Raw genomic sequence first — 27,530 nt, forward strand, 5'->3', positions numbered from 1 at the left:
TCAAGCAGGGGGTTAAACTAGATGACCTCCTGAGGTCCCTTCCAACCCTGATATTCTATGATTTTATGAATAGGAATTCACCACAAAATCTATGCACACGGGCTGGCACTGATTGGCCCCCTTTTTGACAATGCCAGCAGAGTGGCAGAGGTCTGAATGGACCACGGAGACTAAATTCCTTTCCCACCCTCCAGGTCAAGGTCACAGTGTGGGGGAAGTTTGTCCTGTCACTGGCCATGTGGAACCTGTTCCGTGGGCAGAGAGGATTTCATTATTCAGATCTGTCAGTCTGACACCTTTCACCAACATAAAATCCATTTTTAAAAATAGAGAAATGTTTAATTGTGATTGATACATACAGGCTGTATGGTAGGAACTTTCCATACAATCACAGATAAGAACGTCAGAATTAATATCTGTTTCCTAGTTTTCTAGTTATAAGCAATAAATGTTTGACAAGCCAGTAAATAATAAAATTATCCTGTGGCCAAGTACAGGTCACCATGATGCTTAAGATGTTTGCATAATTTATAACATATTCGCCATTAAAGAATGAATATTAACCCTTTTGTGCTGCTATAGGAAAACAGTGAAGTCATTTGGGGAAAGGACAGATTAAGTCAAAGAAATGCAATCATTAAAAAAGCAATCTTTAAAAGTAGAAAATGTTTGAGGCAAAAGCTTGAGCAGAAATATCAGCAAGTAGGCTACTTTTTCCAGCTTCCATTCTATTTATTTTGTATTTTGACATCAAACACTCCCTGTAACCTAATCTCCTTGGCTTTTGATGTGGCCGTAGAGACATGACAATTAAGCACGGCTTAAAACAATAATCCCAACAATGGGAACCAAAGGCAAGTAATGTCAGGGCTCTCCATCAATGAGAAGCTGTCCCCCAGTGTTCGGTTGAAATGAAATGAGTTTAAATCCAGATTTGTTGCCTTGATATCTGCTCTGTGCTTACACTTAGTATCTAACTTTACATATTTACTCAGTTTTCATTCCCTGCTATTTTGTTTTCTTCCACTGTGTAAAATATCTCAAGATATCATGGTACAGAAAGACATGTTGATCTTTCACAGATTAGTGCCACTTTATGGAAACAGGATTATTTATTATTTGTGTCACAGTCACAATCAAAGGCCCCAGTCAGGAGATGGAGCCTCTTGTGCTATGCACTTTACAAAATAGGAAATATGGTCCCTCTCCTGAAGAGCTTACAGTCTAGGCCTGGGTTCTGCAAGCTGATCTATGAGGGCACGCACAGGGATTGGTTTGTGCAGAGTCAATTACTGAACCAGACCCTAGTCTAAGGGCTGATCTACACTGAGGGAGGGGAGAGAGGGATTGATCTAAGTTACGCAACTTCAGCTATATGAATAACATAGCTGAAGTCGACGTACTTAGATCTACTTAACATGGTGTCTTCACTGTGGTGTGTCGATGGGAGATGCTCTCCCGTCTATTCCCCTTCCGCTTCTCGTTGCGGTGGAGTACTGGAGTCGATGCTAGAGCGCTCAGCGATTGATTTATTGTATCTATACTAGACACAATAAATCGACCCCCGCTGGATCAATCATTGCCCATCAATCTGGCTGGTAGTGTAGACAAGCCCTAAGAAACAGTGAGGGTGTGTTACAAACAATAGAAGCTAATAGCTCAATGCTTCTAAATTGTAAAGTGTTGTTTTAAATAATATGAGCTCTCCCCATTCTCCCCTCAGCCTAACTATCATCAGGTGGCTGAATTCTTGCAGACATCAGAACAAGATGGGTGTATTATGGTTTCAAAGGGAAAAGCTTCTAGATATAACCCAATTTTAGACCTGTTTTATGGTTGGTTTGTTTCTTTTTAAATAGAAGTTGCAAAGTAAACTTGAATTGTATCTGCGCCCGTAAACCACTTTTTATTGGTGTTTGCGTTAACCCTTGCTAAGCAAGTTAGGAAGGTGACTAGCACTCTTGAAATGAGGCAGGAAAGCCTTGTATCTGTTACTTGCACTTGTCTAATTTGCCTGTCTTTGTATCATCTGTCATCTTTTATTTACTAACACAGCCCCCCTGGGGAGCCAGAGGGGAGATTGCAGGGTAAAAGAAGCAGTGATGGGGAATATATGTGTTTTCAAAAGGTTACTTTTCTTAAACTGTAAACAATTATATCCAAGCCTGTTTCCACTGAAATGAGGGCCAAAAACTCCCCCAGCCTCAGCGGGAGCAGGGCCACATCATTCTGCTTTATCTGGAGGGGTGCTGACCCCCTTGCCTCACCTATGGAAGTGAAAGGGGGGGGGGGTTGCAGATGCTCAGCATGTCTTGCCGTAAGGCCCCAGATGAGAGCCTTAGATATGTTAGGATCAACCAACTGGATTAAAATAGACCTCAAAATTGTAACCTTGTGACAGCTGGTTGGTGGCCTGGGTGAAATGTGTTGTCACCTTAGTCCTAGGGCACAGGTGTCAGTCACACAAATCCAACCCTGCATCCCAACACATCATCACAGTTGGCACTAACTGTGCCCCTGGTTAGCAGTCTCCATAGACTGAACAGGCCAGCAGCTGAACTCCCCTGCCACCCCTAGTAGGGTCCTGCAGCCCTGGGGCAGGGGTAAGCCACTACGGTAGAGCAGTATCTTGGGGAAGCATTCCCTCCTGTTGCCTGTTCTAGAGACACAGAGAACTTCAGTATCTAGGGCTGTCAAACTTAGGCCCAGCTTTTGCTCCCATTTAAGCCAATAGCAAAAGAAGAGAACAAAACCAAACCAAACCATTGGCTATCCTTGAAGCAAAATGCTGCCCTTGTTCAGCATCAATTTCACTTTTTAAAGGATTTATTATTTTGAACTTTAAAAATCAGTTTCTAGTTAGAGACACTGGAGTTGTGCTAAACTGATTTAGAGTCTTTAGTACATTGAACTCCTTATGATAACATATGATCCTGAGAATGCTCCTTGGTATGTGAACATTCAACAGGTTGTTTTTATTTCTCTAAACCCTTTGGCTTTTAAAAAATATTGATAATCTAGCCTCACAAATTTTAAAGTAACCATTCCACTTGTCATAATCAGCCTTGTAATATTTTAGCCCCTTCTCTCTCTCTCTCTCTCTCTCACACACACACACGACTTCATTGCATGAAACAGGGCACAACTGCTTTCACAAAAAAGGTATTTTATTATTCTTAGCAGTATGCACCTTGAAGGAATATGAGGAAAGCATACACTTTTTACAGACAATATATAAACATGTTGTACATAATTAACAATAACTTAGTTCACTAATCCAAAAATAAGCAAAATAAAAAATTAAGACTAAAAACAGAAAATACTGCAGAATTTTTATGCTGATACAAGTACAAAATAATTTAAATCTTGACTGCCGTTGTCTACGCTGCAGTGACTGACAATATATTGCACTTTGTCAACTGTATCAGTTACCCACTCCTCTTCCCCCCACCCATCAGCCCCCAAATCCTGCAGAAATTTGAGCTGGGCACAAATAATGTACAACTGTACCATAGTAACAGGTAAAAAGACCAAATTTTGACTCAGTAAATTAAAAATTTTTACAGCGTTTCCCAACCAATTTCCCCCCACCCCCATTCGTTTATTTCCACTTTTTTACAAAGTGCACCTTACACAGACCAGAAAAAGGAGGAAAGCAGGATTTCCATGGCTGCTTGGTCCTTACTTCATTATCAAATATCTGAATTGCTTATTTAGGGAAAAAAATGTACATCCATTTTTATTTGGGTTTGTTTTTAAGCAGAACTTTTGCAGTAAGATACAATTGGCTTGATCAAAAAAAAAAAGAGAGAGAGAGAAAGAAAGAAAAAGAAAAAGCTTGTCACAGAATTAAGCTTACGCAGTTTACATTATCAAACCCCTCTGCTCACTGGGGCATTTTCATCAGAAGTATAGCTAAATATGTACATCATATGTTATACTGGAGCTTGTGTTCATGAGAATCATCAGGTCATAACAATCAATAGAATACACTTCATATTGGCAATAGCTTTGTTTTCAGTTGTTTACGTACAATATGGTTTAATAATGGGAGACTCATTTTTTATTTTTAAATATAAAATGTGCTATGGGAAATAGTTGTCCCCCTTAGAACACCTTCCCTCAACTCATCAGCTGTTGCTGCCTCTGGGATTTGAAGGATATGTGAAGCTGAAACTGATTGTCTCTCTCTCTTTCTCTTGTCCAGTGATCTTAATCCACTTTCTGCCCTTCCTCACTCCCAAATGTGAAATGTGTCGTAGCCTGGATGCCCATACACAGCACATGCTCTGGCTTTGCATGGATGTGGTAGCCAAACTACGGTGAGTTTACCAAAGTGGCTAGTCTGTGTCTTAAGCAACAGCTGCCAACAAGGCAAAACAAAATGCTTAAACCTCCAGAGTGTTTGAATTGGATTTTTTATGCCTTGTGCTGGTTTTTGCTGTTGCTGATAGACTACTAGAAGTTAGATGGTACAGATGAATAAGACCTCCTCTAGCTACTCCCAACTGGCACAGGATTATTCCCTACAGTGTATTTTTTAGTGATTTGTCCTATTTTGCCATTTGTGGAATAACATTTTTTTTTAAATAAAATCTTTCATGTTAAGGAAAAGAATGCAGGCATTACATCAAAATAATCCACATCTTGGGCCCATTACAATCCCATATTCCAGATACATTTTTGCTTTGTTTTCCCCTCTCTCTCATCCCTTCCCTAACAGATATTTTTGTATGTAACATTGATGAAGAGAATCAAGGGGTGGCTGGTTAGCACAATTTTTTTTTCCTGTTATGAAGCTGTGTTTCTTCTAGCAGGGTTGACTCCCCACCCCTGCCCCACCCCTGCCCCACCCCCCAAAAAAGGCACAAACTCATGCAAGTCAGAAGGTTTGAGGCTCTTTGTAGAAAAAAAGAGCAAAATAAATAATGACTTTCTGTGTCTGATTTCCTTTTAAAAATTAAGTTTTTATAAAGTTGTCCTTGTTTCCCACCCCTTCTCCCCCAAAGTCCACCATAGAAATCCAGTATGGGTGGCTACCAGCCAGCCTGCTCTGCCTTTGGAGGCTGCTATCTCTTTACAATATTCACAGTAATAACAGAGAGAGAAAGGAGAGCCAGTTCCAGCATCCGTCTTCTGCTGCTTCTGCCACCTTTGCTTTCTGCTGGGCCAGCAGGTATCAAACAAGTGAGTTCTTCGGTTTCTGTATACCTGAGGGGCAAAGTGCATAACAGGCACCATTAAGCATTTCTGCAGCAGATTCATCATTGCAGGGTTTTAGTCCAACCCTAAAAGTTCAACCACATTGGTGCAAGGTCCCCTTTTTCCTTCCCTATGTTCTCCTCTTGGCAGAATCTTTCCTTACTCGGTATCATCTTAGAGTCCCATGTTCTTAATCTCTGTGTGGGTCTCTTGGTACTCAGGTTCTATCCCATAGCAGTAACCATGCTGGATGGATGTGGATGTCCAAATGAGATGCTGGAAGATGGGTGAATGGGAGTAGGAGTTGGTAGGATGTGTCCAGAGTGGCTAAAAGGTGGCAAATGCCCCATTGGTGCCATGTGACTGGCGAGGGCAGCGGCACTGAATGGAGAGGATTTCTCCTGCATGCACTTGGACAGTTCCTCAAAACACTCAGAGCCTTTCTTGCTTTTCTTTGATTTGTTGGACATTTTCCTATTCCTGGTCTGAATTCCTTCCTTCTTCATGGTCAGTGGCCTGTTCACCTGCAAGGAATGAGAAAATCAGGCTCATGCAGACAAAATTACCTTATTGTGCAAAAAGGAAAATATTTGGAAAGCCCCCGTGTGTTTTCCTGGACAGAGAACTTTTTCTGGCCAAACAAAATGGTGTTTCTCTCTGCAGATCTTGTTTATATTGATTTGTTTAATGAAGCCACACACAAAAACCCCAGACATGAAAAACAGTTTGACTGAATTTGGCAGCTGATGGCCATCCTTCCCTTATGCTTACCCTTCGCCCCCCATTCATTTCCTAATAGAAGAGATCAAACAAGGCAGCACACACTGACACGAATTCACTGGTAAAATGGGAGTGGTCTCTTCCTAGGAAAGCTTCAACCTCAGCTACTTACATTTTAAATAACGTTCAAAGGTGTTGAAAGTTTCTGAGTAGGAATCAGATTCTTTTTTTTTTAAAACAACCTTTACTATTAAAAACAAACAAACAAAAAACTTTACAATTCTGCACAGAGGTACCACTCCCTAGGATTAACCTTTGTGCAGAATCCATTTCAAATGGCCTCTGCATGGCTGGAGAGAGAAAGCGCATACAACATGCTTCGTTAAAACTAGTGTTGTAACTCTATTTTGCCTGATTTGCCCAAGCTTTAGAAGCCAAGCTAATACATTGTAATGTCAGTGAACTTAGCATCACTATGCCAACAAAGAATGGCTCTGAGTCCCCAGGGGAACCTGGGAGGGAGGAAAAAAAAAAACCTGAAACCAATAAAAGGCCAGTGCACGCCATGCAGTTAAAGCATCAATCCCAGCTAAGCAAGCAGAGACACACAAGACAAGCAAATACTCACATTGTGCAATTTATAGTAAAGTCCACAGGCATTACAAACTGGGTCTCCGTTTGCATTACGTCGCCATAAGGTGGTGGTGGTTGTCTGGCAGTTGGCACAACAGGTCCCAGCTCTCCTAGCCGCTGACTAACCAAAAGATGGGGGAAATTATTTAGTATACTTGGAACAAGCCCGTTTAAAAGGTCAATTTAGGTCCAATATGTAGGACTTGTAACTAATCCCAAATCTGTTTACAAAACAGAAAGGTCAGAGAAATGTTGCTTTGATTTTTTTTTTTCAGGTTTTGCTTGTTTGTATTTAAATAGTCCCCCACTGTAACAGCCACCCAAATATTGGAACATTTGGCTATTGCATGAAAACCAGACAGTGAAGCTGAGTAGTCTATTTTCCTTGTCCAAGACAAAAGTAATGCAAAACCTACACAGCACTAATCGGGGAGGGAGGGGGATTTGTTTTTGAAAAGCTTTCCCTTGTAATGCTCCACATAAATTAAAGATCAATACACTTGGATTTTTAAAATATGCTTATTACCAATTTGTTAAGCACCAGCAGTGTTTGCAGTGCAATACAAGAAAGGAGGACTTTTAGAATATGATTTTTAAACTGATAGTATCCCTTTAAAGGTGACCAGTGAGGAAAACCAGCTGCATTACTTAGATGGGTGCAGTATTTATCATAGCCATCAGTAAAATTTCAGTTTCCATTTACAAGTGAAAGAGAAAACAGAACCCACTTCAACTTTTGTTAAATATTTAGCAAACTTAATCTCATGCCTTGCAGCAATGATTCTGCTGCCCCTGCTACTGCCTCTATCCCCATTCATTTTCTAGCCTGATAAGCCCCAAAAATATCGTCTCTTAAAATTTGATGCTTTTAATCACATTGTTCTGCTGAACCTTGGGGGGACAGAGGGAACCTTTCAGTCTCCCCAGACGAGAACAGCAAGATAGGAAAAATGTAAATGCATGCAGAAGTCCAATTGATTTCAGTATAGGCACTTGAGTGAGAGACCCTACAATAACACATCCTGAGACAAGGGGTGGCATTTCAGAAAATGTTAGGAATAGACAAAAGGCACCCCGTATTTTGGAGAGACATCCTTATTAGGGAGGTTCAAAAACGCTCTAGGAAATGTTTAGAATAAATTCCATTTTGTATAACCCAGCAAATTCTGAGAACAAAATATTTATGTTCATAAGTATTTATAAAACACCTACATTGTGGTAATTTCCTGGGGGCCCTGCTCCCTAAGGATTTTTACAGTTGGCTACAAAAATCCTAGGGACAAGTTACTGCCCATCCCTTCCTGCACCCCAGCGAGGCTCCTCTCAAGGCATCGAGCTTCTGGGAGAATCTACCACATAACATCCTACAACACTGGGTTTTCTCTGCAATCAGGGCTTTATGCAACTCATAAAGCATTTTCCTCTGCTGGAGAGTTGGCTAAATAGCAAACCATAGATTGGTCCTGCTCTGAAGATTATGGGCCTGATCTTGCTCTCACTTATAGTACACGCTGGTATAAATCAGAAGTAACTCCACTGAAGGCAGAGGAGTATTCAGTAATGCGAGACTAGAATCAGGCCCAGGAGATTTATTTATTTCGGTCCCCCTGCTAGCCTGCAAGAACAAAGCCAAAAGCCAGAGCTGAGGCAGTCCGTAACCCCTAGTGCATGCACATGTAAGCAAACCAAAACACAACTAACTTTAGGCCTTCAAGCCTTGACAATGTCATTTTGACATGCAATAATATTAATAAATCCATAAATGAAGACAGTCTTCTTCCAATCCCAACAAATGAGTGAACCACCAGGGGGTGGGGGGAAATATATATTATAACATTTAACACAAACACAACTGAAAAAATCTAGCTCCCCAAACCTCCTTTCAGTGAGCTAAGTAGGGCAATTTCCCAGCATACTAGAAGGTGGAGAGCTATGTTTGCGTATTTGAAATGGCTTATTGATACTAAACTATGCTGCTTAACTCTGTGGCCTGTCCCATTCAGTCTGGCAAGCACTTCAGATAATGTTACACTGTTGTCTTAACATTTTTCTCTATGTGTCAGTTACTTTAGAAGGAAAGCAAGTCATTAAGAAGCTTGCATAGTTGAAATTCTGGCTCACTACAGAAATCCTCTTTATCCCATCCCAGCGTTATAGTACATGCTGGTTTCTTCCCTCCTCCCAGGCCAGTAAAATGTCCCCAAAATGGCCAAGAGATTTAGGGGACTATAAATCACATGGCTCCAAAAATATATATATATTTATTATTCTTAGCAGTTTTACACATTTTGTGGAGTAGAGTGTATTAGAAATTTCAAAACAGCAAGCATGACTGGCATGCCTTGCCTATAGAAACTCTCTAAAGCTTTTAGAATCAGGAAACAGATTCACAAAGTTTCCTTATCTTTAACGTACAGATATCCGGATAGGAAACTACCACCAGGAGCTTAGAAAGGACATTTTTTTTTAATCACTCAAATGAAAATACAAAGTATAGGTGACTCCATGGAAAAATAATAGGTTTAAAAAAAAACACATTAGGGGATTGTCTGAGGAGGGAACCGATATTAATATTGTCATGGAATAGAAAAGTGAAAATTACTTCATGGCCTTTATACAAATAATTATTAAGTAGAGAGCAGTGGGTTTGACTCATTTGATTTTTTTGTTTTGTTTTGTTTTTTTGGATTGGAAATTTTTTTTTTTAAGTAAATGTAGGACTGCAATCAAGCTTGTAACCCTTTCAATATTGGTACACTTCTGAACTGCCCCAACAGGCCAAATAAACGAGAAATCAAACGAAAGTTGTCACCTAAGGATCAACATGTGTGTTCATAAGGAGAAAGACAGCTACTCATTGTGCCCCATATCTTCCAACAGGAACAGAGTGTAGGTATATAATCGAGATTGCTAGCCTATTCTGTACCTTGGCATGTAACTGCTATGGGTGGAGTCCCTGCAATCTGTCCTTAGGCTATGCCGTGACCTCTGAGTGACATGTCTCATGTACAATCCAACATCTAGCATCCATACGGGGTCTGAAGCACAGGAGATGAGACACACCATGGGTGGGTCTGCGTGTGGTCCCTTTGCATAATTTATCCCCAAACCCAGCTGAGACAGACACCTACCAGTCTTCGTTTAGGTTTAATGAGTGGTCGATTTTGACCGTTCATTTTGTGGTAGAGCCCGCAGGCGTTACACAGGTAATGCCCAGTGCCGTCTCTTCTCCAGAGAGGGGTGGCAGTAGCTCCACAGTTCACACACTCTCTGCCTTCTAAATGGAAACACGAAGAAACCGGATTTCTTTCTTTAAAAACAAATTCACAAAAGCTTTTTGCATTGTCCTTTAGGCATTTTCCAGAAGTCAAAACAGTGCATTATTCAAGCATAATTAGACAGCATTGATTATTTACAGTACACGTGGCAAGGCTCTCCTTAGTGTCTCTCATACACTCTATGTTGTGATCAAAAAATAGTTGCTTTCTCTGCAAGGTGAGAAAGAGGGACAGCCTTGTTGTGTCAAATGGGACTAGTATCATTTCAGTAACAAGAGCTCCCTTACCATGTCATGTGCACCATTCCCCTGCCATATCTATTGCACCTCTATAGCTAGATCACATATATCCTGCCACACACACACACACAAAGCAAAAATTTGGAAGAAAAAGGGTTATCTGGAACCAAATCTGGGCCAAAAGACACTTCACTGCAAGTGCTGCAATATCCTAAAATAAAGCAGGGCAGCTTGGAAGTGGAGACAGCATCAAAATGGTTCAATTATTATTTTTATTTTAATTTAGCAAATCTGGTTGAACTGCAGCACTTGGAAAGTTCTATTTAAGCAGGCACTCTGGAACTTATAAACACAGCTTTTTTCTGTACTGTACTTGTTAACCGGCCAATTTTGATTTGGTGGGGAGGTTTATCTTACTCCTACTCTTTCCTCATTTGTTTTAGTAAGTTAATTTTTGGTGAGGGCAACACTAAAAAAACCCCAAACCCAGGTAAAGATATTAGCTCACCCACCTTGTGTCTCCAACTAGAAAACTACTTAGATCTCTGCTGCCCCCCCCCTTTTGGGGGTGTGTGTGTGTTGTGTGTGTGTGTGTGTGTGTGTGTGTTTGGCCTCTGAAAGCTATTTGCTGAAAGTTCAATTCCTCTGATGGTTTGAGGGCTGGTCTGCTTAATATAAGAAATTCTTTTCATATTGTTTGTGCAAATTATACAGTATTTAACGGCAGAGGAAATTATTTTTGCTAGTAATCGGAGCAGGCCTTGTCGAGTTCAGCAGGGCTCCTGTCTCCTTCCATCTAGGGAGTGGGTGGCTTTTAAACAACACAGTCTACAGAGGAAAACGAGGGGAGCTCTGCGTTCCTAGCTTTTGTCCCTCCTAGGGCAGGAAGCCGCAGGAGTCATCGTGTCGTGAGTCTTAGTTTTCCTACAAAAACAGTGAGTGGTCACGAACTTTCCCCACTTCCATGCGCGGAGGCTCCCATCAAAACAACCCTCAAGATCACTCACTTCCCCCATCTAATAAAACCCTCCACAAAAGGAACCAAAAAAGGCCATTAAGGATCCATTTCTCTGCAGTGACTCTTGGAGCTCTTTCTAAAAGCAGGGGGAGGAAAAGCGGCAACTGTATTTTAATTTTCTTTTCACGGTTTAAAAAAAAAAAAAGAAAGGAAAAAACAGCAGCCGCACTGCAAAAACACTGGGGGGAAAATCCCTTAAAAGAGCGATTTGAAATAGAGCTGATATTGTAAAATGTCTGATCTTTTTGTTGCAAAATTCCCAAGAGAGATCATGTTTCTTAATTCATGGCCGCTTTTAAAATAGAAAATAGAGGTGTGTGTACACACATTTAGTTGTGTTAGAATGTAGCTTTACAACGCTATCTCAAATATAGACTTTTATTTTCTTCCACCGTTGGAAATACAAACGGGGGAGAATGGAACAACATCCAGTTTTCTTAATTTGTCTAGATATCCAGCTGGGGATATTTCAAAGTGAGATCAAAACCTGAGCCATCACTGAATTAGCTGCTTTCAGAAGACGCTTTTCGGGAAAACTAGAGTGAAGAGAGGAATGCTCCGCGGTTCGTTGTTAGCAAACAGGGATGGATCTGAGGCAGAGAACAATCATGTCCGATCGCATTTTCTAGGTTGTATTGAGTTGGTTTAAGTTAGCGTTTAGTAGGTACCTTCGGTCCTCAGCACCGGGGTGTAAACTATTGAACTTTTGTTCCTTGTGTGATTGGAAAGAAATCAAGCCCCTTTTCAGTTTTAAGCAACTGGCGTGGTGAGTTTCAATTGTGAATGTGTTGCGCTCAATGCTAAAAGCCAACGAGTGGCCTTTTCCCTTATTAATGAAGGTGCAATTTACTGCAAGGAAACAGAATTAAATTCCCGGCATGGAGTCAATGGGAGTTTCACTGAAGTAAAGAGTGCAGGATCTGGCCCAGAATTGCCAGCGATTAGAACCAGCCACTGTCTTTCTTTTTCTGTGTGAGATTTTGCCGTATAAACCCTTATTTGCATAATTTAGATCTGCCAATTTTTTTTCTTTTAGGGATTACTGGGTCCCTTAGGCCCTGGCATGAGACTGCTGCAGAGCAGAGAGCCAGTGACTAGACCGTGCCCTACCAGCAGTTAATAACAGAAAAGCTCGGTCCATTTCTCAGAGCTGCCCCAACAACAGCATGTTAAAAAATCCAGGTGAATGAGATTAAGATGTATCTCGATGACAACAAAATAAATCCACCCTCACCTCCTCTTCGGAGTGCATGTAAACAGCTGTGCTGTGGGGAGGGAGGGGTATTCCAAACTAGAATCATGTAACACACATTGCAACCTTCCTCAAAACACACATACACAAACCTGACCTACAACCCCCCCCCCCCCCACACACACACACTCTGTACAGGCGCTGCAGAGATCAAGGCGTTGTAGGCTTACCTGAGCAGGATCGAGCTTTGCTCCTCTGCTTGGGGGTGAAGCTGGAGGCTGGGCCGCCTAGGAAACTGCCCGGGTGGAAGAGGCTGCTGCTATACTCATGAGCAGCCGGCACATAGGAGGGGTAGGTGGGGATGGGGTGGTGGGTGGAGGGCTGGGCCCCCATGGAGGTTAAGCTGGTCCTCAGAGGGCTGGCACTCTCCATCTTCATCCCGTCCGACAAAGATACTTGGTATTTGATGGTCTCTTTCTCCTCCTGCCTGGCCCCGGCCGAGGAGGAGGGCGAGGCTGCGCTGGTGGAGTTGGGGTCCGGGGACACCTCCTTGGGAGGGGTGGGTGGGAAGCCGAAGAGGTGGGAGCCGGAGTGCGAGGCCGGGGTGAGCGAGGAGACCGAGGCCGTGCTGGAGGTGCTGCTGCCCGGGTACACGGAGATGGCCCCGGGGGCTCCAGCGGCGGAAGGGTGCAGGGGCCCTTTGGTGAAGGGATTCACCGTCCAAGGGTTGTGGTGATGGGCTGCCGAGAGCGCCGCTTTGCCGCTGTCCAGCCAGGGGATGCCGGGGCTGTGGATCAGGTGAGGCCGGCACATTTGACTCCCAGTCAGACGGGCTGTGGGGAGAGAGGAGTTTTCACGATCACACCCACCAGCCAGGCGAGGAAGACGGGCCCTGGAGAGCGCTGGGGGGCGCGGGCAGAACCGCTGCCCAGCGCAGAGAGGGACCGGGGAAGTGTCCAGCTGCGTCTCGCCGTTCAGTTATCAGTGGGACGCGCACAGAGCCAGACCCATATTGCTGGGAAGATCCAGAGCCCGCACAAGGACACCGGCCATCCCAAAGCCAGCGGGGGCCGAGCGAGCAGCTCTGGGGTGAATATTTCACAGCAGACCTGCCCTGGCGAGCCAGGGACAACGCAGGCTCCCCTGCCCGCCTCGCCTCTCCCTACCCAGGCGCCAGGAACACCCTGCAAGTCCCGAAAATCTCCCAACCCACTCGCCCCTTTGATTTAGCTGCAAAGAAAGCAGCAGCGACAGCATAATACTAGAGGGGGGAGACAGGGGGCAGCAGCCCCTCCCCCTCCAAAAAAATGAAAAACCCGACTGGCTCTGCAGGTTTGGGGAGCACTTTTTCAGCTGTCACCGATACCTCGGTTCCCCCAAAATAAAATCTACCCGGGATCTGAATTAGTTTGTATTTCATATCCGGGAAGTGGCCGTGTCTCGGGACTAGGAAGTTTCTTTGGTCTGTATGCGCGCACCCACCCACCACTCAGTCTGTTTCCCCTTCCTCCCCCTCTCCCCACCCCCATCGATTATTTCTAGGGTGAAAGTCCACCCGGGCTTCCCTTTCAATCCCCTTTTCTGGGGTCTCCCTTTCCAGTGATACTGAAGCAGCCCCCAGACTACCCTGGTCTCTAGTCACTGCCCTCCCGGCACAAGCCTACAGAGGACCCGGGGAGAAAGAAAACTGGGGGTGGGGGCGGTGCCGATTTACCGTGAGCTTGGCTGTAGGACACCCTGGCCCTGGCATGGGCCGAGTTGGCATAGTAGGGATTGCCCTGGGAGTCCAGGTGATTGAAGAAGACATCGACTTCATCCGGAGGTAGGAGCTGCGCCGGTTCCATGTAGTTATGAGCCAGTCCCGGATGGTGCGTCTCCGGGTGCTGCCCGTTCAGCACGGCATGGTGAGCCATCCAGCGAGGCTGGTCGGTGGCGACTTCCATGCCGACGCTGACTCCCCAGCCCACCCCCCAACCGGCCCGGATCGGTGATGGGGAGGTTCTAAACCCACGACAGGCGTCTCGTGTGTGTCTCAGGACGTGGGGGGAGTCAGCGTGTCCCTTTCTTAGCAGGCAAGTTGTGGCGAGAAGCTCCCTGCGACACGCCCGGGACACCACCTGTAAGAGGAAAGGAGTGGTTAGTACTTCACATGGCTATTCAAGGGAGACGCGTCACCCTCCGCATTTTCCACCTGGTTTGAGCTAATTCCGCAATTCCCAACATGCAGATGAATGGGGGTGGGGGAAGCCCCTCTTTGTACCCCCCAAAAAAGTCTCATTTTATGCTCCGTCGCCCCCACAAGTTCTTACCCTGGGTTCCACTCTCTCCCCCCACAAAATAAACAGCATCAAAGTTTTCAATAGCTTTTTTTAAAAAAAAAAGAAAAAAGGTTTCCTCTTTTTTACAAACGTCAATAAGAGTTTTTCCAGCTGCCTTTAGGGGTGGGGGAGTAAAAACAGCAGGTCTAATGTCACCTACTTATACCAGCTCGAACTGACACGAGAGGAAAAGGAAAAGTGAAAGGAATGTTCCGAGAGAAAAAAGGCAGCAGCTCAGAAGCAATTTCCCTGAAGAATAAACCCAGCTCTTCTTCTCCCCCCCCCCCCAACATACTTACACAAAGTCCCTCCAAGTGGAGTGAATCTAATTCCAAATGTTTGCAGAGTTTCTTTCTGGGGTTGTAAGTTTAGGGGGTGGGGGGGTGGTGATGGATGGTTGTTTGGAGGATGTGAATGCAGAAGAGAGTGAGTGAGAGAGGGAAGGCAGAGGAGGATTGGATGGAGGTTCTTACTCAAATGGCAAGCTCCACTTATTCTGGCCTTTTTTGTAACATCCCAAAAGCATCCTATGTCAGCCCTGGCGCCAGCTGGACTCAGTTCAGTAGACATGAACTAGGGGCGACGCACAGGGCTAAGAACCTCCGCCCAGCCAATCAGCGTCCTAGCGCCTAGCCTCGCGCTGCCATTGGCCCCAGAAATCCACATTCCCCTCATTTACTCCAAACATCTTAAAAGAGCTGAACCCGCCAAAGACAGAAAAGACCCCCCCGCCCAGCCCACCTCCCACTATCCCTCTTCCACTCTCCCCTCCCCGCAGCAGCATCCAGGTCCGCCTGTCTTGCAGAGCGGGTGTTTGTTTGCGGCTAATGTTAAATACCCCCCAACGCTCCAGACTAAGGTTATGAGCAAAGTATTCCAATTCCAGCCAGTTTGGGGGATCGAAACACATGCACCCAAGGAGTGAAAGGGGGGGAACCTAAGTGGGTCAGGAGGCTCTCGCACGATAGATGCAGCCTGTTAGAAGACGCACACAAACCCGGTTTTACTGAGTGGCTAATTGCCTCACAAATCTGTTTGTAAAAAAAAAAATTAAGGCAAAATTATGTGTATCTGTTTATTTGATTGGCGTGTGAACTTCAATCGGGAGTACGCTGTAAAGACAGAATCGGATCGGCCAGGCTCTCCTTAGACAAAATCTCCCATTAAAGTGAATGAGATTTCTGTGTGAGTAAGGACGGCGGAACCCGCTCCTAAATAGAAAAGGGATTTGATAGGTAGGGATTGGATAAGAACACGCGTGTTTTCTTGTCTAAACATTTAAGCGTGATGCGTTTGCCTCAGTGAACTCTGGCTGTTTGCTCAGAACGAATGCAGGTTATTTTAGCCAGTTGCATTAACACGGGAACCATTTCTCATTTAACCAGGACTCTAGTTTTGCCGAAGCAGTACTTTAAATGTCAGAAAACCCCGGATTCGGGCCGTTAGCAGATATCAGATTTGAACAGGATTGTTACCATCATGTTAGCTCGAAATAACTGAATCAGCAAAATAAAATAAGATTAAACTGAAAATAAACCCGCACCAGTCTGTTTGGAACCTACCTGGGGTGGGCGTGTAAACGAGAGGGCTTAGGACCCCAAACATCTGTTTAAGTAATTTTTTTTAATAGCTAATCGTTGGTTGTATATTTTCGGACCCGATCCTGCCAGTCTCCCAGCCACCCTGCCGACTACCTGCACTTATCTGTCGCGCAGAGCCCCCGTGGGCTTCCCGGGGACTCTTCCCTGAAATCTCTGAGTAATGCAGGCTCTGGGCTAGCTGACTTGCCTGTGAGTTTGGGCTGCACGCCGAAAGCATGGTCAGGCCCAAAGCGACATGATAGCGTTACAAGACTAGGAAACCCCCGAATAATGAGAAAAAAACACTCCCTGTTTAAGTAAGTGTATGTTTGTACTAGACAATAAACAGCCTGAAGCCAGTGGGCCAGTCCTGGCCCTCGGAGCCCGACTGTGCTATTTCATCAGGAATCTTTTAAAACCTCATTTTTATAAAACCTCTTTGTTTTGGGTTGTTTTTTGACGTATTTCTATCTGTTTGAAGCAGTCGAGGCTTTCAACCCGCCTGTTATAGGGCGGATGAGAAGTGCAGTCCGAATCAACAGGCTTTTTATGCAGCCAGCTAATTAATTTATCACAGTTTGAAGGTCCCACTTTTAACAGTCCCTGTTCTGCGGAAAGCGACTCCAGGGGAGGGGAAAGAAGATAGAAGGCAAAAGAACAACAGGATGACAGCAAAATACAATTAGGACTAACATGGTGTGGGCCAGGTCCCTATCTACCCCTAAAAATGTTGATATTTAAAAAGAACTAATTGACTGATAGGTTTTGGTTGGTTTTTTTAAAAGCTCTTTTCATTTGATTGTAAATCCTCTTATCTCCTAGATGCAGAAAAATAATTGTTTACATGAATCGATTTCAATGGTGGAAAACCAGCCTCTCTCTCCCATCCCCCTCAGAAATGAAGTCTATGCTGGGGAAGAAAGGTGGGCTAGGGGGACGCTGTGGAGATGTTTTTGAGGTTGGCCCCAAGTCTTGTCATGTTCCTTACTTTATGTGTAAGTTCCATACTTATTATTCCTTCTACCAATTCATTTCCAGGTCACAATGGAAGAGGGGGAGCTGGTGGTTGGTTTGGAGGGGAGGGGTGTGATCTGGTTGTATCCTTCTGGGTGGTGAACATCTCCCTGTAGGGCGAGATTTGGGTGCTTTGTGGGAGAGGGGAGAGTTATGATCCGGTTATATCGTGGGATGGGGAGTCCCCGCCCACTGTACCAGGCCAGAGGAGTGTGTTGGGGGGAGAGGGGAGATGTTGTGAGCAGGGTGTAATATGCTTGACAAGGAAGGAGGGCAGATGCTCCCCACCGCAAGACAAGATTGATGCACGTGTGCTGGGGGGGGTTGTGATCAGGTTGTATTGCCCTGGGAGTTTACCCTCCCGTCAGGATTGTATGTTTGATTATATCAAATTATACAATCCCACCGCAGAGAGGGAGGAGGGTGTCTTGTGGTGGGGGTGTTCAGACTATATAATCACATGTTTTAGGGGGTACTCAGGTCATACAATCACCCACACAATAGGGCAGTGGTGGTGTGTGATGGCACACAGGATATATAATTCCCACACACACCACACAGGAGGGTAGGTATAACCCCCTCAACCAGAGCGCAGGGCAGGGCAGGGCCGGGTGTGCAGGGGACGATCTCCCTGCCGAGGGGAGGGGGCCGGGTCGGAGGATTGACAGTCAGTAATTGGGTAATAGGAGGCTGCTTCTCCCCAGCCAGGCGGCCCCAGTCACTGAGACGCCGGGGCTCTGACGTCACCCGCCGCTGCCAAATTCGCCAGAAAATGAACTTTTTAATAATAATAATAATAATACAAGACAACCCCCCGCTCCCGGAATTGAGGCGGGTTCTCCCTGGGAACTAGGGGTCCCGGACACCCCCAATTCCCGCCCTGCCCCCCCTGCTCCTGCCTCCATCCCTGCCACCTTCCCAGCCAGACAAAACAAGGCAAGCGGGGGACAGACACACAACAGCTTCCCCGCCCTCTCTTTTTTGGCCTCTTCCTGCCCGCTGGCTGCAGGCTGGGCCGGGCTGCGGGGCAGGGGGGTGCGGGGACTGGGGGGTGGTGGTGCGGGGCTAGGATTTTCCCTGCTCCCCCCGCGGGCTTCCCTCTTGGAAAACTAAGGCGAGCCGGACTCCTGCGCTGCTAGCGGCGCTGCCAGGATCCCCCCGGCCCCAGCTTGTGCAGGCGGAGACTGGGAGGGGGGCTCCGCGCGGCCCTGGGGATCCGTGGGCCGCGTGGGGGCGGCAGCGGGCTGGAGGGGAGCTCAGCACGCTCCAGTCCCGGGCTCGGCTCCGGGTCCTTAGGGCCGGGAGAGCCGGGCTCAGGATGTGCCGCCACCGGTCCCAGCGGGAGAGCCCTGCATTCCCCAGCCCCGCGGCGGGGTGGGAGGCCGCCGCTGGAGTAGGGGCGGACAGCCGCAAAAAAGAGTCGCGATGCAGTTGCAGCCGGCTGGGCTGGGCTGGCCCGGCCGCGGGAGGGGTGAGGGGTTGGAGACAGGCGGTCTGGCTGCGCCGGCCGGGACAGGGCTTGCTCGGAGCTAACCGGGGCAACACAGCGCAACCCCCTGCCCCGCGGGCTCAGCCAGCCCAGCTCTGCTGGGGGTGGGGCGGGGGGGGGTTGCTAATGCCTGTGCCCCGGCTCTGAGCCAGGGCCGGCCGGGAGCTCGCCCCAAGCCCGAATCCTGTGCGACAAGCCTGGCACAGAATCCTGAACCTAGCCCCGTCTTCCCAGCACCACCGCCCCAGGTCCTCGGATTCCCCCTCCTCCCAGGCCTGGCTTCCCCTTGCCTACCCGCGGTTCCCAGGCTTGGGACCCCCCGAACCCCTCTCGCCCAGCCCCCCTCCCCCCACTCACACACTTCCCGTTTGTTTTCAGCCAGCAAAAGCGATTACAACAGGAGACACAGGATTGTACAAGTAAATCTGTCAGCGCCTCCCCTCCCCCACACTCTCCGGTGAAATCGGGGCGCTGGGGAGACCCACCCTGGCATAGATACAGACTGAGCTAGAAGCTGCCACCGCAGACCCCTATGCCGGAATTAGTACATTATAGAACCAAAGATAAACTCGGCAGCATTGGAAATTCCTGGATGATTTATTCGGGTTCTGGTGTAAGGGCGTTTTAGCAAATATGATCTTCCAATATCAGGCTGTATAGCCCGCAGGCTCTGTACCAGGCCTGGGATGCGAAGGAGGGAGAGACGTGACCACCTTTTTAAAAAAAAACTCATTAAAAATTATCTATATTTTTCCACACACCCAAATCGATCTTTTACATGAAAATAAGGAGATTTCAAGATCAGGAATTTTTACTCCCAAGTATCAAGTTACAAACAACAGAAGGGAACAACAAATCCCTCCGTGTTTGTTTACTAGAAATAAACGCCCTCCTGCCCCTGTTTGCAAAATTAACCGGGAGGGGGGCTGCTGGGAGAATGTTTTAATAGATCCGAACAAACGTTTCACGCTAAAAAATCACAGAAACCCGCAGAACGTGATTGCAAAGCTCCTGAGAAAGTGTTGGGGGAGAGCCCAAGTTCGTTGCAGTGGCTGGGCTGTTAATGCGATCGTATTAATACCGGTGTTAATGCGCTCCTAATGCATTCTTATTAATTAATACCAACCTTTTTAATTATTTCACCGATGCAATGAGCAAGGCGGCGTTGGGGGGCTGTTTGTTTTAGGCAGGTGATAAAATCGCAGTTAACGAGCTGATAATTCGTTCGTGTTTGTTTTAAAAGACAAATTGTAAAGATTAATCAGGCTGCTTGATTTATGGAGCGACAGACCCCAAAACTGCCCAGGAAACTCTGAAGCCCCCGTGTCAGATTACCCTGCAGCCGGCTCTTGCCACTTCCCTGCAGCCAGGGGAGCTCGCTGCTTCCTCTGCAGATCTTGCCTACAACATCCACATGATAGTAAGGAGCAGGATGGGGGGAAAACCCCACCCGTCCGCCAGGCATTGGGGAGATACTGGGGGTGGGGGGAATAAACGGTGCCTCAAAAATGAAAATACATTTTCCGCCTCAAAATACGTTTTTCCGCCTCAAAAATGAAAATACAAAATCCAAACGAATTCCCTGTCTGTCCGTCCTCGCCGCCCCTCTCTCTGGGACTGGATTGTGTCGCTAAAAGAAATTCTCACTGGCTTCCTTTGCCACCAATGTTTTCGGGGTTTTCCTGACACTATTACTGTCCTTCTGGGCAACTTCTTCCTAGCCTCTTATTTTCCTGAAAAGTCAATGTCTCCCATCGGGCGGTTCTTATTATTAATGAGTGTCTCTGTGTATTCTTAATTATCATTATGTCTGCCCAGCAGCTTTAGGGCCACTGCTCCTATGCACTGCTTTTCCCTGCCTTGGGATGACCACTAAATCGCTCTTTCCAGCTCTTCTCTTTAAACTCCTGACAATAAACAGCAAATAAAATCATTCTCCCATTTAAAAAAAAAACCAAAACCCTTCCACGTTCATAGGCGGTTTAATTCTTTCCGTTTAAATCGCTAGACGCAGTCCCGTCTGCATTACCGAGCCACATCCACTCATACTTACTAGAGCGCAGGGTGGGTGGGTGTGTGTGTAGAAACTGTGCTTAACAGATCATTATGAAATCTTCTCCAAACGTGTTTTGAGAACTTCAGGTTCAATGATCTCCGCGCCTCTGATTTACAAACTGCTTGTTCAGCGCGTGGCAGTTCAGCGCTTCGATCTTGTTTGTTAGGGTGGGTTTGTTATTAAATGCCCCACTGCAGCAAACACCATGGGGCAAAGCGGTGTGCTTGGGACGTTTATTTAATTAATGCACTCATAACCTAACCCGCACAAGGACCTTCGGCGCAGAAGCTTAACTAATTTTCTGGAGCTGAGATTCAGTCTGTTTCACACGGCTGGTTAAACAACTGTTGTGTCAATTTTATTAAAGTCCTCTCTGGAGAGACTCTGCCTGAACGGGCGGCGAGCTGCAGGATTGCAGCCAGCCGGCTCCAGCCCCTGAAGTCACTCCGTGGGCCCTGCATTCCCCCACCGTTCCATCTCTTCCAATAGATTGCTAGATGTATTAGCTGTTATAGGCAAACACAAGGTACCCCAAAACGCCTTACAAATCGCCCACCTTCTTTGCACATGCCACAGTCTTCAGGGCAATGCAATCGAGAAAAGAAAAGGAAGAATTGTATCAGGATGAACTCCAAACATCAAACCCAGCATTTTATTTCCAAGTGTCTCTCTGTACATTTTCCAGGCAAGCCGATAAATCAGCTATCTGTGTTTTTTGAGATATTGAGAGATTCGATAGATAGTCATGCAGATCTATATGGATTTATCTAGTGAGAGGGAAAACGTAAAACAGAAAAGCGTATTATGAGTTATACAATTTTCTCCGCAGACTGGCTATCTCTCTGTCTTTTTTGTTTAATCTCTTTTTATACAACAGTTTTACTAACCTTAATTTTTTGTTGTAATTTTAAAGGGAGATCTTCCAGATCTGGAAGCACAGCTGGTTATTTTAATTTGATTGACAAGTGATGTCATCTCGTTAAGGGGGGGAGGGAACATGTTTTAGCAACAGTTAGTGGGGCCATTTGATGTAGCAAGACACCTGTGTGTGATCAATGCGCGTATATGTTGGAAGGCGGAAAACTGTGTGCCCAGACCTACACGCAGACTGTTTATTTATATGCCCTCAATGTTTGCCTCTGTTTTATTTGACGAAATCTCAATTGAAGAGACTTTATGCCACAGTCTAAAAACAACAAGCGGTGGGCAAAGGTTCAGTGGCGAAATAACCAAATCCCCATGCTCCGCTGTAACAGAATTTGGACGCTGAACGTTGGCTGAGCTAATCCCTGGCCTGTCCATGCGGATGGAGAGCGGTTCGGTACCAGGGAACATTCTGCCAGCCGGTTGTGACAGTTTTTCTTTAGGGCAGTTTTGGACTTGTCCTATCATGTTAATTAGGGGAGGAGGGAGCTGGCCGCCTCCTACCTCCTTTTATGCCTTTGATACAGATATTACAACGGGTAATAATTATTGCAATCTATAAACTCTCCACGGGAAAGATTTCCCACCAGACCACGCCGCCGCAAAGTCAATGCGAGAAAACTCTCTCCCCAACTCCATCCCAGCCATCAGAGCTGCAATCTCTTTGACCCGATCCTGCTTCACAGGGGTGAAGTGCTAGGTACAGTGGTAGACAATAATCTGTCTCATAACACGGAATATGTTTTAGCATAAATTCCTATCCTCGCTTTGTCGCTCTATCATTCAGATGCATTGTTCGAATGGCAAACGCAGCTACTTTCCTCTTTGTTTAAACTTCGCTCATCCTGACTGGAAACCCCAGGGGCAGCATAAGTTTTTCCTCTCTTTGTAACCCTATTCTTCTCGTCTTTTCCTATGTGCAACTAATTGGTGCAGCCATCAAAAACGGAGGAAAGAGGAAAGAGCGAGCGCGAGAGAGGCGCACCTAATTAACCCCTACAGGGTCTGAGATAAGAGAGGCTGCACACGGCACGAGCCATGTTGGAGGGCACGCAGGCTTCGGGGTCGCCTTTGCGTCTCCGTGCAGACCTTGGCGGAGCTGTGGGAGCGCGATGCAAGGTACTCACTGCTGAGAGGGCTGCTGGTGGTCTCCCGCGACGCCCGTCCCCTGCAGCAGCAGCAGGAGCCAGATCCTCAGTGCCAGCAGCATGGGGTGCAGGGTGGGCTGTGCCTGTGTGGGTGGGTGGGTGGGGGAGCAGGCAGAGGAAACCGGCTGCACTGGGGGGGAGGGGCAGGCCTGTGGATGTAACGCACAACCACCTCGCTGCTCGCCCAGGCTGTTACAACCCTCAGTCTTCCAGCAATCTGGCTAAGTCAGGTACAGAAATAGAAACACGTATGACTGGCGTCAGAAAGGCACACACACACTCACACGCACTCTTCCGGGTTAGCCCTCGAGCCAGCCACCCCGCAGCCTGCTGCGGCGGCGACAGGTACAGAGCCCGCCAGAGCCTTTCTCCCAGCTGCTCGGGAAAGTGGGGGACCCTGCGCTCACACGCAGCCCGAGCGGACCAGGTCCCGTGTGATCGGCTCTGCATCCCGCGGAGGGGGACCCGAGAGTCTGCCAGTCAGAGCAAGGCACCGCCGCGGTTGTTGCTGTCATGATTATGTCCTCTGCTGCTAGCTAAAATACTAATCATTGTTCAGAGACTAGCGGCTACAGGGAGTCTTTGGTTAGAAATACGAGCAGTCACTTTCCAGCCCTTCTGGCCAGACTTTTCCCAATGTTCTTCTTTCTTTACGTTTCTTCCTTGCTCGCTTTCCTGCTTGCTTGCTTCCTTCCTTGCTTGCTTAAAATACAACCTGCATGACCAGTACATTTTTAATGCTGGCTAATAAGGTTAGAAAATGACACAGTTACCTCTTAACCGCAACCCCCCATTTACGCTGCATACAAACAGAACGATTTAGGGAATAAATCGCCGGCCACGTACTCTTTTTAACTACTGTAAAAGCCTTGCCATGATCTGCCCCCCACTTCCCCAGCCACGTGATTCAGATCGGGTATTTTGCCCATTGCTCCAGGGGAGTTTTCGCTCTCCACTGGGTGACCCCTCGTGGCTCTTGTTTGCCCTCCTGACTTTTTGGGTTGTTTGGATCTTGTCCCCGCGACGCGCCTGACAACTTGTGAATAACGTTTTGTTCCCCTGCAATTTGTTTGCAATTTGTCCTTCACGGTGAAGTTCCCCAGCCCTGGATCCCTTGTCTGGCTTCCCTGGTAAACAGGTCGTCCAGCCCAGAGTCTGTTACCTCAGCCCTGGTACCGCCGGGCAGCCCCAAACCCAAGCACCACCACACGGCTTAGGAAATCGGCAAACCTGCTTCTGCTCAAACGCAGCAACTGCAGCGATAAGAAGGGTAGTACTACTAATAATTAATACGTGCGATTAATATATGCTCCCCCTATTGTAATCGTCACGGTTGGTTTCGGAGTATGCCGCAAAAAAGGCGCTTGGGTAGACTGTCTGGGGGACTTTCATACCAAAGATTTCGTTGCAAGGCTCGATTTTCGGGACGCATATTTCGATGTCAATTCGCGAGTCAGCTATTTGGGGCCCGATCCTGCACTTCTTGCTCAGGCAACAACACTTCCATGGAGAAATCGCCTGAGTTAAGGCTGCAAGATCGGGCCCTGGAAGAGAAAGATCCGATGGCAGTTTCAGACACAGATATTTAGTTTTTGCTACAAAGCTGTCTGCGACAACTGATTGTATACATATATAGATATATATTATATTATAGATATATATATATACACACACACACACACATATATATACACACACACAATAACTAATCATTGGAATAATACTATTTATTTAGGCAGCTGCTTTACTTGCCAGTTTCTTTGGACATGGCCAAATTTGAGTTAAAAAAAAAACATTAATAAAGATGTTACCCTTGTTTCAGCTTCTCGCTCTGCAACCAAACAAGCCAACCCTGGCTCCAAATCCTGCACCCGAACTATTCTTATTGAAATCGCCTCAAAGCCATTCAGTCTCCAGTGTGGATTTTTCTCCCAGTCTCTGCACCCCACAGAAAAAGGAGAATAAAGGGGGTGGGATAGGGGTGGAAGAGCTGCCTTGGGGAAAAAAAAACGCAGTGGAGGAGGTTGAAGCCCATAGCTGGGTAATTTTAAAACATGCAAAGCTGTGTAAATCTGCTGCACGGGACTGGGACTGCAGAGGCTCCCTAGCTAGGCAGGTGCAAACGCAGCAGAACCCAGGGCCTGCGGAGATGCGGGGCTTTCCAGGGGAGAACAAACCTTCGCATCTTTTTATTAACAAATCTGACAACAATGAGAGGGGGGATAGGACGGGGCCAGGCGCGCGCGCGGGGGGGGTCAATTTAACATTGCAACGTTGAAAAGAAATGAACGTTCCGAAGTGGGGCTGGTTGTTTTTTTTTTTTTTTTAATTATAAGCCATAAAGACACACACTTAATCCTGGGAGATTCACTGCTATTAATTCACGGTGGTTTGGTTTAGTTTGTTGATTGTCCCATCGCAATAATCCGAGTTCTTCGCTCTTTGCGAAAGGAATAGTTTGGCAGGATGATGTGGCGTTTAAAACGCGATCATTCGTCAGCTGTAATAGGGCCAGCCTATTAGAAGAGAAAGTATCTGGGAATTCTAAAGTGACTGCGAGTTTAAGAATGAAGAAACACTGTTCATTACAAATCAGTTTCAGACCTAGATCCAGCTAATATATAAATATACCAGCAAAGCAGTTTGAACCTTTGATCGCTGCTTTCATACCTGAGTTGCAAGATACTTTGGGGACGCCAAGTTTACATTATAAACTGAACACTACCATCTCTTTCCCAATTTCCAACCCTCTTGGTTTGTTTTAAGCTCTGAGCATGCTAGTCGCTAGGGGTGAAATGTTTTTCAAAATAGATTAAAAACACCCATTTCCAGTGTGAAAGAGAACAAGAGTATTTCATAGGAGCTTACTCTTCTGCGCTGTATGTCTCTAGATTTTCTTTGAAACATCGTTTCATTTGGTCAGTAAATTTGGTCTGTACATTATTACAGTTTGCTAAGGATGGATTTACCTGTTTGCATCTAGTTCAAATAAGAAACCAGCCGTGTTAAAGCAACCATGCAACGCGAACGATTTTTCCCCCACCGGATATGGAGTAGATCTGCACATTTTTAGAAATAACAAATTCTGTGATTTGTTCTGGAAGAGGAAAAACTACCCCAAGAAATGCCCTAAATCATCTGCAAAGACAAGACTGGTTTATTTAAAACACCGAGCAATAGTTCTTTATTTGACACGCCAAGCTGTTCTCTGTCACTGGGCATTAGCCACTCTTTAGCTAGAAGAGTCCCTTATGGAGTGGCTAGGGAACAGCACCCAAAATATTCTGCATTTCCATCCAAGCAGCCAGTGACAATAGCACAGGGGCGGTTTAGGGGAGAATCTGTAATGAACAATACTTCATCTCCCCTTGCTAAGAACCCCAGGCTGTACGGACAATCTCTCCCCTTCCAAGTGCATTGTCTCCATGGGAGAACCGCTGTTTACACTTTCTCCAGTTCAACACAGCCCCGGTGAGGAAGAGTTGCAGTAGCCTCCCCACTGCCACAGCCAAAACTCTCTGTTTCAATTGGGATTTCCCCCCTCTGCCGAAATGAAAGGCTTTTAATCTACAGCCCGAGGAAGCAGAACCCCATATTTCATCCCAGCCCCGTTCCCCGGGGCATCTTGTCACGAGTTGATTATTTTAAGACCCTTACCTTGTCCCTACAGTGACTTTTCTTCCCTTGCTCCCTGAGCGCCTTCCACTAGGTTCTTTGCTGGGAGGCTGATGGTCTTTTTCTCTCTTCCTGGGCTCATTTACAGCGGCGCAGGCACATCTGGATTCACCTCTGCCTAGCTCGCCTTCGTGTATTTGAATAAAGAGGAACGAAAGTGTCTAAATGGCTGGTGAATGCATAAGCAGGCCAGCAGAGGGGTTGCCAGGGGTAGGCTTTTCAAAACTGGCAGCAATTTTCAAGCTGGTCTCCCCCCACCCTTTCCCTCCCCTTCTCCCTCTCACTCTCCTGCATTCACGGATGGCACAGCGAGCCAGTGTGTATTTATGTACATAATAAGGCAGCTCGTCCCCTCAACTACATTTGCATCATTACAATATCTGTACAAGCACATCACATTGTCTGCTGCTTGCACCTTTTGTTGCCTTCGCTGTCACAGTCTACGCGACTTGACTTTCATATTTTTTAAATGAATTGATATTACACCAACACCACACACACACACACACAAAGGCACTACGATCTCCTAAGAAATATGGGATTCAGATTTAAGGTCTATTTAGCTGCAGTCTCTCTTTATTTCCTATTGCTTTCCAGAAAGGAGAACGGTTTGTATTCTTTCCCCTCCCTAGTGAGGGGAGTAAATCTTGCATTTAACATGCTGCCCTTTTAGAACCGTTCTGATTTTTCTGTCCCTAATTTTAATCTGCTGGGCGATGCACCTGCAAGTAATATCAGCTCTGTGTGTCGGGAGGGGGCCGGGGGAAGGAATGATAACGCAGATACCAACCAGCGAGTCGTTGTGCGCAAAGAAAGAAAATGTTAAAATGCATCTATCCCAGCCCATTAGGCAAGTCAGCCAGAACTAATGTCTTTGAAAATGTTTGCAAGCAACTAGACTCAGCGCAAGGCTGGAAATCTTCACCTGCTCTTTCTTTTCTTATTGGTTTATAGGGAGTTTCACCTTGTCCCCCCTCATTCCTCCACCCACCATATTACAGCCAGCAAAATAACTTCTTTTTTACATAACACAGCAAGGGCTGT

At 46.3% G+C, this 27,530-nt stretch overlaps 2 protein-coding genes across 6 annotated transcripts in view; one reads left to right on the top strand and one right to left on the bottom strand.

Annotated features, from left to right (window-relative positions):
* Nucleotides 1-3,149: 3,149 nt before the first annotated feature.
* Nucleotides 3,150-26,738, bottom strand: GATA2 (GATA binding protein 2). 5 transcript variants are annotated; one of them, XM_050958510.1, is made up of 6 exons: nucleotides 26,469-26,738; nucleotides 13,997-14,399; nucleotides 12,513-13,115; nucleotides 9,687-9,865; nucleotides 6,551-6,676; nucleotides 3,150-5,726 (listed from the first exon to the last, which is right to left on the bottom strand). In XM_050958510.1, exons 2-6 carry the CDS (start codon nucleotides 14,223-14,225, stop codon nucleotides 5,427-5,429), a joined length of 1,437 nt encoding a protein of 478 aa, XP_050814467.1. In that variant the 5' UTR covers nucleotides 14,226-14,399; nucleotides 26,469-26,738; the 3' UTR covers nucleotides 3,150-5,426. The 5 variants fall into 5 exon arrangements, with proteins under 5 accessions (XP_050814467.1, XP_050814468.1, XP_050814470.1 ...); XM_050958511.1 differs by lacking the exon at nucleotides 26,469-26,738 and adding an exon at nucleotides 22,791-23,108; XM_050958513.1 differs by lacking the exon at nucleotides 26,469-26,738 and adding an exon at nucleotides 14,900-15,147 and having other exon boundaries at nucleotides 9,687-9,832.
* Nucleotides 13,353-27,530, top strand: part of LOC127053580 (histone H1.10) — a 200,927-nt gene continuing 186,749 nt past the window's right edge. The window contains exon 1 of the mRNA XM_050958540.1: nucleotides 13,353-13,371. The gene's annotated coding sequence lies outside the window, so the exon portion shown is untranslated. The remainder of the gene's footprint in view (nucleotides 13,372-27,530) is intronic.

Source organism: Gopherus flavomarginatus, chromosome 6 (assembly GCF_025201925.1).
Source record: "Gopherus flavomarginatus isolate rGopFla2 chromosome 6, rGopFla2.mat.asm, whole genome shotgun sequence".
NCBI classification, from domain to species: domain Eukaryota; kingdom Metazoa; phylum Chordata; order Testudines; family Testudinidae; genus Gopherus; species Gopherus flavomarginatus.

Coding starts and splice junctions, on each gene's coding strand:
- GATA2 (XM_050958510.1), bottom strand. CDS start 14,225: ATGGAAGTCGCCACCGACCAGCCTCGCTGGATGGCTCACCATGCCGTG. Junction 9,866..12,512: donor CAAAGCTCGATCCTGCTCAG/GTAAGCCTACAA, acceptor TTGTTTTTAAAG/AAAGAAATCCGGTTTCTTCG. Junction 5,727..6,550: donor TTTACTATAAATTGCACAAT/GTGAGTATTTGC, acceptor CATTCCTTGCAG/GTGAACAGGCCACTGACCAT.